General features: G+C 38.0%; 1 protein-coding gene across 25 annotated transcripts in view; it reads right to left on the bottom strand.

The window, feature by feature from the left end:
- The window catches only part of ANKS1B (ankyrin repeat and sterile alpha motif domain containing 1B), a 1,270,775-nt gene that overhangs the window by 352,024 nt on the left and 904,723 nt on the right, over positions 1-14,028 (bottom strand). For all 25 annotated transcript variants that reach the window (XM_012469266.3, XM_012469273.3, XM_012469264.3 and 22 more), the window contains one exon: positions 4,795-4,893. In XM_012469266.3, coding sequence (XP_012324689.1) covers positions 4,795-4,893 — 99 coding nt within the window. The remainder of the gene's footprint in view (positions 1-4,794; positions 4,894-14,028) is intronic.

Genomic DNA, 14,028 nt, shown 5'->3' with positions numbered 1-14,028 from the left:
GGGGAGACAGTGAGTATAGATAACTACTAAGTAATTCCAAAAGCTATTATAAAACTGGAAAACATCAGAAGAGGAAATATTGAAAAACAGAGTGAGCATACAATATAAAAGTTGCTTATGTGCTGAAACATTCTGTCAACTCAGGATGAGGGATATAAGGAGAGCAGATGTAATATGAGCCTTGACACAAAGTCCTCCAAACCTTTAAAATGAAAATCCTTTGAATGCCTGACCTTCAGGTGTTATATTATCAAAGGACAAAAGTGTTTATGCCCTTTTAAAAAGGAAAATGGATTAGAGGATTATCCAAAGACTTGGCCACATACAATTCTTATCTGGAAAAAACTAAGTTATATGTTGAAAATAAGTAATCAGGTAATTTCCCTGTGGCCAGAGAGACAGAAAAACCACAATAAGCCTAACATTTCTAGGAAAGTAGAAAAAAAAGCCATTTTCTCATGGAACTTTGGGTTTGTTTCCTTTCATAAAAAGGGAAAAAGGTGAAACTTGGTCTTCAAGAAGTCTAGGAAAGGTTTTAGAGCTGAGAAAAGACTGAGTTGGGGTTGGTGAGGGAAGTAGATGCTGGGTGGAAAATGGATAATTAAGCTTTACAAAAGGTCAAGCATTGCAAAAGACGGAGAGAAAGATGTATTCTATGTGTTGAATGTATCGAATGTACTGGAGAAGATGTAAATCTTTGCATTGGTGAATATTTCAGTATTAAAAAAGACATATTACAGAATAGCTATTCTTACAAAAGTAATAAACTTTTTTCTTTGAAGCTTGACACAACAAATACAAATAAAGCATGAAAAATATGCTTTGAAGTATGCCAACATGTCAAGATTGTAGTGAGCAAAGCACCTTTTCTCTGTTTAGGAACAATCTCAGTAATTCCATAACATAATATGTTAATTAAAGGATCCCAGGTAGCAATCATGGAATATTTCTTCTCATGACAGATGAAGAATATAAATATTCTGAAGACTGAAATTGTATAAACAAAATGAAGAGACATTTTGTCCATTTTCTGGCAGTGCAAAGTTAAAGTGAATGCAGATGAATGAGCTGGCAATAAAATGACACCATTAACCATCTGAAGATTGGGCTCATTACCTAAGAAGGCAAAGCATCAATTTGTGGCATTATAACATTCTGTTTGTGCTGCTGAATGTGCGTCTGGATGTTTTTATATACTCTCTACTAATTTGTGTGCATAGTAAGCTCTGCTGCATCAGTCTCTCAATAGAAGCTTAATTTTGTATTGTTTCTATTATATTATTTTCTCTAATGAGAATGATATTCTGTCTTAGAAACGAACACTTCATTTATTCTCCAAATAATTCTAGGTTCAGTTTCTCTTGTTTTTTATTATCAAGTTGTGTGTACAGGATTATAGATATATCTTAAAATTGAGGTGCTCTTGATTAAAAATATACATTTGAATGACATGTGAGGAAAATATTTATTCACTCAATCACTCACTCATTCATTCTTTTTTTTTTTTTTCCTGAGATGAAGTCTCATTCTGTTGTTGCCCAGGCTGGAGGGCAATCAATTCTCCTGCCTCAGCCTCCTATGTAGCTGGGATTACAGGTGCCCACTACCACACTTGGCTATTTTTTTTATATTTTTAGTAGAGACAGGGTTTCACCATGTTGTTCAGGCCAGTCCTGAACTCCTGACCTCAGATGGTTCACTTGTCTCAGACTCCCAAAGTGCTGGGATTACAGGCATGAGCCTCGATGCCCGGCCCCCACTCATTCATTCCTAAAAAGAATGTCCATGTATTGGGTTAAGCATCATGGGAAATTCAAGGATGTTGCACTGTCTCTGCCCTCAGGATGTTTATAACATAGAAGTGACTGAATGTTATTAGTGTCTTCAGATAGGAAGAAACATAGGGCCACACAATCTCAGAGGAAAGGGAAGGTCAGTGTATTCTCTCATACCACAAATATTTCTTGAGTGCCTACTATGTGGCAGGTGCGATTCTAGGGGCTGGGTATATAGAAAAGAGAATAAGATAGTCAAGGTCCCTGACCTCATGAACCTTGCTTCCTGAGGGTGAAATGGAAAATAATGAAGACAAAGACAAATAAATGATATAACTTCAGATTGCACTAAGTGGCATGAAGGAAAATAAAGCAGAGCAATAGCAAGGAGAGCAATGGTAAAAGAAGAATATGAATTTTAACTCACAAAGGCCCTGTGAAGATGTCACATCCGAGTAGAGATTTCACAATGTATAGGAGCAAGTGTATGAAGTTCCAAAGGAAAGCTTTCCAGGTAGTGGGACTTTTGTAGCACAGGATAAATACTTTATTCTAAGTCAGAAGGAAATTCATTGCAGATTTGTAGCAGGGTATAGCATGATCTGATTTATATTTTAGAAGGATCATTCCAGATACTGTATAGAAATTCAGTTATAGAGGGGTAAGAAGGTAATCTGGACAGAGGTTAGACATCTGTGAATAGTTCAGCTTAGAGAAGACCAATGAGAACTTGATTCATGTAGTCTAACCGAGGATGACAGATGAGAATGCACTGTGGTAGTCCATCTAGAGGTGGTTGGTGAGGACTAGGTTGAATATTACTTAGATGGTAAGAAGTGGTTCCATGATGAAGGAAGTCGCACAAATGAAGTGATACGATATGACAATATCTGAGTTGAACTTTAAATGATGGGCAGCATGTGATGAAGCAGGTAGTCATTCATTGATTTATTGAGTGCTTATCTATTTTTATGAACCAGGCACTGAGCTAAGTGCTAGAGATACAGCAGTACAGAAGCCGTTGCTGAAAGTGAGAAGCAAACTTGCTGAGAGAGTAATATTTTAAGTAAACCTACACAAGCAGAGAGGTGAACAATATGTTCAGAGGAATTACTTCCAGAATTTGTTCTAAGGATGTTTTATTCTTTTCCATTTAGTGTAGAAAATTATTTGATTAAATTCCTTTGTATACTTGGCTCAGTGAATTTGCAAAAGGAGTAAGTTTCTATCAGTAGAAATTCAATTCACTGTCAGTTGGGAAATTTCATCAGATAATTTCCTTAGAAATAGTGATTAGTATTTACTTTTCTCACTCTGGAAAGGAGAAAGTATAGCCTCTCTAGAAAGAAAAGAGGATAAGAGGGTACAAAACCTAGGCCAAGGTCAAATATAGGTGCATCTATTACAGTTCATCTGCTACCTGTCTCCGATGTTGCCCCACAGTCTTTTTCCAAACAGATGACCCAACATCAACTTTCCCTCCTTCTAATCCCAACTGTACACTGCCTCCAGAACTAACTGGCCTAAAGTAGTCCAGTCATGTCCATTCTCCAGTGCCTACAGAATAAATTTCAAATTCCTCAGCCTGACACACACTGACCCAACCTACCTTTTTTTGCTTTATCTCTGACTACACACTCCTCAATTGTTTTAATCACCTTGAATTTTCTTCTTTTTAAAATTATTTTTTGAATTGTATGAATATGTTATGAAATACACGTACCATAAAACTTACCATCATCACCAATAACATTATTATTATTTTAGGTGTATAGTTCAGTGGCATTAAGTACATTGCATTGTTGTGCAAATCCCATTGGATTTTAAATCTCTATTTCCCTAATACTTCCAGCAAATTGTTGCCTGAACCATATTTGTTTTTACATGGGTTCCTGGGGCCTCCTGAAATGCCTTTTCCCATCCAAATACTAACCAGGCTTGACCCTGCTTAGCTTCTGAGATTAGACAAGATCAGGCACATTCAGGTTACCATGGCCATTGATCTGAAATGTCTTTTCCTTTACTTATCAATTAAAATATCACATATCTGAAAGATTCACGCTCAAATTTTTCTTGTTTCTTTAGGCTCCTTTGACATCTTATCTGGAAACAGGAGGTCAACTCTACTGCTAGGTAATACACTGCTTACAGTAAAAATGATGCCTGGCTGGTAAATTGCATCTGGACTAGGAGGGCCTATACATCAACTATAAACACATGATAGGGATGTGATACTTTGGACTTCCCTGAGTAATGACTCTTGTAATTAGTCAGGTCCCTTGTAGGGACCATGGATGCTAAGTCTTTGGAGTTGTTACAGGAGATATTGCCTCTTATGGGGCAGGAGGCTTTTAAGCCAGGGACATTCCTGTACCCACCCAATATAAATCTAGTCTTCTTGAACCTGAGCTGCTACCTGGGGGGCCAGAACTTATACTTTTACTGATATTAGGACTCTCATTGAAGAGAAAATCTGAAGCTTTCCTAGTGGTCAGCAGTATTTTCTGTATTACATTTTTTCTAGGTAAATCTCAGGCTAAGTGCTCATGCCTGTAATCCCAGAAGTTTGGAAGGCCGAGGTGGTAGATCATCTGAAGTCAGGAGTTCAAGACCAACCTGGCCAACATGGCAAAATCCCATCTCTACTAAAAATACAAAAAAATTAGCGAGGTGTGGTGGCATATGCCCATAATCCCAGCTACTCAGGAGGCGGAAGCAGGAGAATCGCCTGAACCCAGGAGGCAGAAGTTGCAGAGAGCCTAGATCACACCATTGCACTCCAGCCTGGGTGACAAAGAGAGACTCTGTCTCAAACAAAAAGAAAAAAATAATCTCAAACCAAGTGTGCCCCATAGTAGTCTCGTAGTCTGAATGTGCAGTTGGACCTAAGACGACCTGCTCTTCAGGTTGCATCAATATGTAGAAAGGTTGTACTAAATACAAATACTCCTTGCATGCCTGAACTCAAAATCACTGGGAACCTGACACAGGACTAGGGCAATAAAAAAGCATTGCTCACCTTTGGAAGGAGCTGGATTGCCTGTAGAATTCTTTGCCGGTGCCCAGAATTAAGGATTCCAATTTCCAACAAATCCTGATCTTCCATAACATTGCTTCCCTGAAGAAAACCAGAAATGTTAATCAAGCATTTATACTGTGGATAAATAACAATGATTTATTTACTATAGAGAAAACTAATGAGTGACCTGATTTTTTTTTTTTTTTGAGACGGAGTTTCGCTCTCATTACCCAGGCTGGAGTGCAATGGCGTGATCTCGGCTCACCGCAACCTCCGCCTCCTGGGTTCAGGCAATTCTCCTGCCTCAGCCTCCTGAGTAGCTGGGAATACAGGCACGCGCCACCATGCCCAGCTAATTTTTTGGTATTTTTAGTAGAGACGGGGTTTCACCATGTTGACCAGGATGGTCTCGATCTCTTGACCTTGTGATCCACCCGCCTCGGCCTCCCAAAGTGCTGGGATTACAGGCTTGAGCCACCGCGCCTGGCCCGAGTGACCTGATTTTTATGAAGACATAGAGTCATTCTTCCATGAGGGTGAGGGTAGAGTTGGTCACCTTGTTACTGATGTGAAGTTTAGGGGAAAGTTCCCCTTCCCTCACAAATATCTCTTGAGGCTTACATCCACATTGGCTTATCTGCATTGGAGAGTTATTCCTGTGACTTAAAAGTTTGTAAAAATGTGACTCCTTCTAGGAAGAGTTACCATTTAGGATTATCACTGACCTACACGTTGATGTGAATGAATCATTTTTTTCCCTTGACAACAGATTTTGTGAGGAGGGCTGATAGAAAAATTGACATATATTAGGCAGATTAAAAATGAGAATTAGTACTTAATTTTAAACTACTGAATTACAATAGCAAACACATAGAATCAACTTAAATGCCTAGCAATGATAGACTGGATAGAGAAAATGCAGCATATACACACCATGAAATACTATGTAGCCATAGAAAAGAATGAGATCATGTCCTTTGCAGGGACAAGGATGGAACTGGAGGCCATTATCCTTAGCAAACTAATGTAGGAACAGAAAAACAAACACCACATGTTCTCGCTTATAAGTGGGAGCTAAATGATGAGAACACATGGACATAGAGGCGAACAATATACACTGGGGCCTGTTGGAGGATGGAGGATGGAAGGAGGGAGAGGATCAGGAAAAATAACAAATGAGTATTAGGCTTCATACCTGGGCAATGAAATAATCTGTACAACAAAGCCCCATGTCACAAGTTTACCTATGTAACAAACCTGCTCATGTATCCCTGAACATAAAATAAAAGTTAAAAAAAATTATTGAATGCCAGACACTAGATCACAATATGAAGATAGAATGATGAATAAGACACAGGGCCCTTCCCACAACTGCCTTTATTCCTTCCAGTCCAGTGATGGAAAGGAACTGTTCTAAGGCAGTTAGGATGCTGAGACTATGCTATGATGGTGACACTTGCTGGGAGTGCACAGGGAATCCAGGATATTTTTTCAGAAGAAAGGACATCTAATCAAATATAGCAAAAATGGGTGGTTGGGGCTTAGCACCTACAAGAGGAAGGATGATGGGAAAATTATGTGCAATGACCTGTGAGTAAGAAGGAATGTAATGTACTTGGAAGCATCACGTTCTGGGATAACATGGAGAGAGGAGCAAACAGTAAGGCTGGACGAGTAAGTAGAGGCCAGACTATACAGATATTGCATGCCATGCTGAGGGCTTCAGACTTCATCCTGACCATAATAGGAAGCCATGGACAGGTTTTCAGAAAAAGAGTTACATGCTAAGATGCCAAATTTGGAAAGATTATTTTGATTTCTGTGGCTGGGCCTCAGTTTCCCTACCTATAAAATGATAAAGTTGAGCCTACAATGTTCAAGGACCAGTTCAGTCCTAAAACTCTCAGATTTAAATGGTTATTTTACACCTCTGATTAATACTTGAATGCAGAAGTTTACAGATTGCTCATTTTATCCCTTGATTTTAAACTTTCAGGGCTTGTAAGATAGAGTTTCTTTTTAAATCAAGGCATCTATAGAAGTTCAATTATTCAGATCACTATTTTTTTTTCACAAATCAAACTGTCCTACTTACGTGTAACACAAAAATTCAAGAATAGAAATGACAGAATATCTATTTATTTAGAGTGATGAGTACCATTAGACACTCAAAGCAAAGGAGACTGAATTGGAAAAGGGTGATTCTGGGGCATGGAGACCACTGCGGTTGTTCTCTAGAGATGATGTGGGTGTAGACTAAGGTAGTGGGCACAGGAGCAAAAAGAAGCAGGTGGATTTGAAAACTCTCAGGAGTTTGACTTGGAGATTAAACATGTGGAATGATGGAAAAATGTGGAATACACACTGATTGAAGGCTTGGGCAGTGAGTGGAAGTTGATGCCTTTTCCTGCCATAATAAAGGTGGAGGGACAGTCCTAGTGGGGTACAAAGTGAGACTAATGTCTTTCCCTGGACAGGGACAGAATAGATGGATGTAAACAATAATATCAGATTGCATTATAAATGGATAACTGGCTGTTCTTAGAAGGATTAAAGGCATTGGAATGGCACCACAGCTAGGGATTTAAAATGGGCATTCACTGGACAAAAGCTTTCCACCTACTCATAGAGTCATTCCTATGCATAAGCAACACCAGCCATCTCAGAGGAAGCGGAATGATCCAGGTATTCAGCAGCATGATAATGAAAAGCCTAATGAAAAACAAATAAAGCCAGTTTTGGCAACATGCCACAGGAAATATTGCTCTCAAGAAATTACTCAGTGCACACAACAGAGCATGGCTGAGAATACAAATGACTTCATTTTGAGAGAGCATTATTATTTCCAGAAATGGACTAGTATGGCATGAGCGAGATATGTGATACCATTCTGACTTTTACTCTTTGAGGAGTTACTTGGCCCTTAAGAAAAAATCTTTGGCCATCTTTGTGTTAGAGCACTGCCAGGTTTTCCAGGTCCTAACTTACCAACCTACAACTTCAGCCCATGTAGAATAGAGGACCTGGTTACTTTGCATAGACAGAAAGCATATGAATATCCCATAGTGTGCATAGCTACTATCTCTAGGTAATCCTGACAACTGAATTTCAGTGTTTGAATACTGAAAAGATTTGGAAAATTAAATCCTTAAAGGCCACTGTTCTTCCTCTATACCTCCAATATACTATTTTCTGTATCTTCAGTAAGAGAGGAGTCCTTTTGAAGAATTTTAGGGAAGTTAGATATTTTTAAAGAAGGTGTTAAGTACATAAGAACATCTTCTTTTTGAGTCAAATTTCCTAGCATATAGGTTAATTACCAAACACTTTTCAAAAATGAACCAAAATTATGGGAAGCATAAGAAAAATAGTGAAAATGTGTCAAAGGGGAAATGGTACTAATTGGGAAATGGAAAGGAAAGGATTTACTGTCCCCAGTAAGGCCTGCTGTTAGAAATTTTCTATTTTATCTTTTTCTATAATACATAGGGATGCCAAAAATATCCTAGTACATCATTCAGCCAGACTTTTGTCCAAACAATAGGAGACTTGGAGTCTGCTGAACTGGGTTTGGATCATGGCAGGGCAAACTTGGCTAAGTCATATATTCTTTGTAGGCTTCCTGGTACTCATCCATCAAATGAAGCAGTTTAATGAATATGCATTCAGTTTCAACATGCTATGGTTTCAGTCATGTTTGACTTTTGTTGGCATCATTATATATAAATATAGATGGTATATTTTGAAATTACATTTCAGTGTTTCAGAATCTGTAATCTAAAATTAGCTTTAAGAAGTGATTGAAGAGAAATTCAGGAATGCATTTTTTGACAAATCAATCTTGGTATGATGGACTTATAAAATTTCTTATTAAAAGAAATTATAGAATAACTTATTTTTGCAGTAGTATGGATTCTTATTGCTTTTTAGGGAAAAACCAAATGTTTCAAACCTTATAACTAACCATTTTTTGGCACCTGGGTGACAGTTGTGCCATCAAGGATAATAAACATTCCCATTCTTCCTAGGGAGCTGAAATTAATTCTCACTTTGTCGCTTGCTTTTGAAATGTTCGTAAATCTCAGCTTAACTTTTTTCTTTTTCTTTTTTTTTTTTAAGATGGAATTTCACTCTTGTTGCCCAGGCTGGAGTGCAATCGCATGATCTCGGCTCACTGCATCCTCTGTCTCCTGGGTTCAAGCGATTCTCGTGCCTCAGCCTCCTGAGTAGCTGTGATTACAGGAGCCCATCACCATGCCTGGCTAATTTTTATATTTTTAGTAGAGACAAGGTTTCATCATATTGGCCAGGCTGGTCTCAAACTTCTGACCTCAGGTGATCCACCTGCCTCAGCCTCCCAAAGTGCTGGGATTACAGGTGTGAGCCACTGCTCGTCTTTCTCAATAAAAACTGAACACAACTCTAGCTTTCTTCCTCCTCCATCAATTTTTTTTTTTAACATAACTGGTAGGTCAATGGTTGGGGGGCAGAGCTTCGTCATGTCCATCTTTTGTTTAGTCATCTACTACACTGCACTCTCAGTCTCCTCTCCTGCCCAATACATGCCTGTCCCACTTTTTCGTCTCCCATTTTACTCCTCAACTCACCAGAATAAGCTGTTCTCCTCCATCAACTCCACAGAACTTCTCTGTCAAATGTTAAGAATGTCCTCTCAATTGCTAAATCTAATTGATTCTCTTAAATCTTAATTTCAAGAATTTACTTGTCACATGTAGGTGGTGGCCACCATATTGGACAACACAGATATAGAACATCTCCATCACTGCAGAAAGTTCCATTAAACAGTGCTACTCTACAGTTATAGACACTGAAACCTTAGTGAAATCACAAAAACGGGGCAGTAACAGGGAATCAAATCAGGGGCTCAAAAGTACTCACGAGTTATTCTCAGGATGTAATTATTCATGTGCCTCTTAGTCAAAGTCCATGAACATTAAGTTGAGGATCTTTAGCAAATTCTCTTCTAATTTTTCAGTCACAACAACAAATTAGAAGGTTGTTCTAATTTCAGCAACATTTCTTTATTGTGGGGCTATAAATCTATGCTATGAAAAAAACAAGTCCAATCCCTAAATTATTTGACTTTCTTAGCATCCACCAGTCACACTGCATATGGTGTTTAAATAACAATCAGTAAATAAAGTTGTTTAGTTAATGACTTTCTAGAATGATCAAAGGCCCAAATGCAGTATTTTTAGAATAGCTGTTCTTTGTCTGTCAAGAAATCTCTAATGCAGGGTGTCTTTATTGCTCTCTTAAATCATGGAATGTAAAAAGTCACCTAATGTTTTATGCACTAAGAGCTGAAAGTGGAAGTTTCTTTGACCATGGGGAGAATGTCTTAGGTACTGAACTTCTTCAGCTGTGATAAAAAGTTAGGATGGCCAAATAGAATGAAAAGCAGCGTTTGTATTTAACTGTTTATTAGAAGTAAAACAGCTGTTTACTGAAAACATTTCAAAAATTTCTGTACTGATGGTTCTGTCTCTCCAAACTCTGCATTGAAAAATTCTCCTAGTTTTATAAACTTAATGCTATATCTTATTCATTTAGAAAGCTTTCTTTTATATTACATATTATAGAAAATGTTAGGGAAACATATTTAAAGACTACAGGGAACTGGCTTATTCTTAATATAAGCTTGAGTTGGATAATGTTATTTATTTCTTCCTTCATCCAGTCCAAGATTAAAAAAATCAGGAGGATACTGTTGATTGGGGAACCTTGCTTTTGCTCTATAATTAGCTAAATTAGATTCTTCTTCCCAATTTATGTGACCTTAAATATTTGAAGTAGAATCACTGTATAATAGAATGACAGCAAGATCTTACAAACTTACAGAAAAACATATACTTTAGTTTGTTTTTAATAGTTAGCTTTTCTATAACATAAACAGGATGGTAGCATGAAATTGTACACAATTTTCTCGGAATAACCATGTTACCCCTCTGCTCCTATAAAAGCTTTGAATCAATTTGATATCAATTTATAAGTAAACCCAATGCGTGTCTTCTCTGCATGATTATGATAATAGTTATTGTGCTAAATACCAGATTTATTATTATTATCAGTGTTGGGACAAAGCTTTATTTAGTTTATCATGCAGAAACATGGGTGACTATAACTGATCAGATAATGGATGATGTGCTTCTTCCAACTTTACCTTTCTCTCTCACACTAATGAAATGGCAGTGGAAGAAAATTTTATAGTACACCAAAAAATCCCTCTACTTTAATCCTCCATTTAAACATATTCTGTCCACTGCAATAAAATTTCTTGCACACAACTTAACTAAATTTTCATGTTTTTAGCTTATGAAGAAAGCTTTCTAGATTCTTCAGACTATGTGGATTCTTGATTCAAATAAATATTACATCACTGAGCAATAAGACTGCATCTTATATGTGCAAGTTGTATATTTTAATAAATTATATCTTAAGGTTAAGATATAATTTAGCCTTATACATTTAACAGCTATCATGATTACAATGAATTATTTGTCACCAATTTTTTCCTCTTTATTTTCAAAACACAATTCCCCTTTGAAACATCTGTTGTCAACCTACAGAGAAAGAGAAAAAATTTAAGTAGCCAAGTATTTATTTGTTAAGGTATCGAGCAGGATTTGGTGATATCATAAATTAAAATTGTGATTCACTTGAGATGTGTTCATGCAGGTTTTAGAATTATATGTATTTATAAAAGACTGCAATATAATTTATATAGTAATTCGTACTGCCTTTGGTCAAAATTTTACAGCTATGAGAGAAGCATCCTATTCTTCATTTGTAAGGATGCTAACCCAGAGCTCTTTCAAGTAAGAAGAAAAGTTGATGTGAACACTTTTGTGTATGCTCTTATTTATCTCTAGATACATACAGCTGTACAAATATAAAGCTGATGAATACCTACTGCCTTCCTCCAACTTTCACACTAAAAGCAGTTGATGTCCATTAGTGCAAAGTAAATAGCACACTTACTGTGTCGGGCACTGTTCTAAATACCTTCCATATATTACTTTATTGAATTCTCACAATAACTTTCTATGAGGTAGGTAGCTTGTTCCCATAGCTGGCAGGAGACTTTCTCAAAACGTACCCTATACTACCTCTAGTGGGAATCATGTAGGAGATAAAAGGTTGAGTTAAAAAAACATGGTTAGATCTTCACCATTTATATTTTTACTTAAGAGTCATCTGAAATTCACATTTGAAAGCAAACGTTCCAATGCATTTTATGTTTGATTTCACAGCACTGAAGCAACAATGAACCCCCTCCATGGAAAAGAACTTGGAGAGCTGTCTAGTCTATTCTTCCCTCTTCTGCTCCAGTCCTTTCTGCTCACTGAATCCTGGAATCAGGCTTAGCAGGGACCTGGGGGGTTTCTAGTTTCTAGTCTAAACGTTCCCTAACTACCCACAAAGCTTTAACTTCTCTTTTGAAGCGTCGTGTCTCGCTGGTTGGACACCAACCCTAGAGAGGTAGAGAGGATATTAAATGCTTTAAATGGTCTTTCCCAGCAGCTGAGTCTGAGCAGGGGGTGCAGCTGTGGTTGGGGTGGCACCTCTGTCCTACTCTTTTAGCTCCCACTGTGGTGCAGACCCAGTGTTGCACAAGAGCTATTAGAAAAAGAACATGCCAGAAGCAGAGATGAAAGGAAAACAGTTAGCAGCTGTCCTGTGTCCTTTTGTAATCACAAGCTGTGAAGTTGAAAAAAAAAAAACATCTCCTTGGGTAGGCTGTACATAATCTTGGCAGGTATCTGAGTGCTGTTCTTCTGTCTAATATGCTGAACATTTCCCAGTGCCTCACAAGAGAAAAGTGATTAGGTGAGTTTGGACACCTTGCTTTGAACAGGCAGGGAATATGGTGCCCTTGTATGTACATCAAGATCTTATAAATGCCCTCTCATTGTAGATGTTGATGCAGAGCTCCAAAAGGAAGGACTCTTCTGTGGGAGAGGCAAAAAGAATTTGCTCCTGGGTATTTCCAACACAGCCACATATAATGAGGCAGAAAGAAGTACCCCAAAAGATTACCAGCCATTAAGCATTCACTATTGAGCAGGTGATTTGCCCACCTAATTTATAATCCTTACAGCACTCTTGTAACATAGATGGTACTATTTTCATCTTATAGAGGAGGAAACTGAGTCTCAGAGATGTGACACTATTGAGTCAAGTTCACAAGATAAGTATAGGATGGATCTGGGATCTGTGTTTTATTCGGTCAGACTCTGATGCTTACGCTTCCTTCACTACAGAAAAAGAACCAAATGTTTAATAGGGGACATTTTCTGGATGGAGATTCCAGTCCACAGATATGTAACATTGCCAAGAAGTTACTCCCACAACCCTATTTTCACACACACAGGCTTACATCTATATTGACAGACCATAGGGAATGACTGCCAGAGTTTCTCCAACACATTGAATTCCACATAAATTATTTATCTTCTGAAAGGTCAAGTGGTTAGTTCTCCTTCTAAACTACCTTAGTGTATTCCAGAACCAAGCATGTTAATCAAAGTGACCCAGGGTGTTTCCTGCTAAAGCACCAACTAATTTGCCATGTTTCCTGCTGGGAGGCAGGAAATATCAGCATGGCCTTAGGTGGTTGTGAGAGATTCAGCTCTTCTGCAGTGCCTTGTTGAATGACCTGAGTGGTCAACCGGGAAAATGAAGTTCTCAGGGCCAACATCATGTTTAGGTGTCTTTCCTTTAGGTCTGTATCAAAGTCAGATTTAAGAGGGAGGATGTCTAGAAAGGAATGAAAGCAGAGGATGTCTGGGGACAAGCTAAGGACATTTATGTCCCACACTGCATGTATTCTGAATCCAAAGAAAAGAGAATGAGTTGCAGTCCCCTGAGAAGGCTATCCAGGCTAAGGAGGTTGTGATGGTGAAGGTGGATAATTTAGCCCTCCGGGAAGTGTAGAGCTGTCAAAAAGGAGACTCATTAATTCACCAAAGATATGGTTGTCTTCAAAGAAAAGACATCCCCAGATTTGAGGATGATGGGGTCTCCTGACACTGAGAACTATGTTCAGAAATAGCCAAACAAAAGGAAAGGAGCAAAGAGGAAGAGAAAGGGAGGGAGGAAAGGAGAGGAAGTGTTTATTTTTAAGGGTGAAGGGAGTAGAATTTCCAGATAAAACACAGAAATTCAAATTTAAGTGACATCATGTATTTTTATTCACTTAATCTGGCAGCC

Source organism: Aotus nancymaae, unplaced genomic scaffold, assembly GCF_030222135.1.
Source record: "Aotus nancymaae isolate 86718 unplaced genomic scaffold, 86718_ANA_hifiasm-v0.15.2.pri h1tg000016l, whole genome shotgun sequence".
Classification (NCBI taxonomy): Eukaryota; Metazoa; Chordata; class Mammalia; order Primates; family Aotidae; genus Aotus; species Aotus nancymaae.
This window is presented reverse-complemented; position numbering and strand designations above follow the sequence as displayed.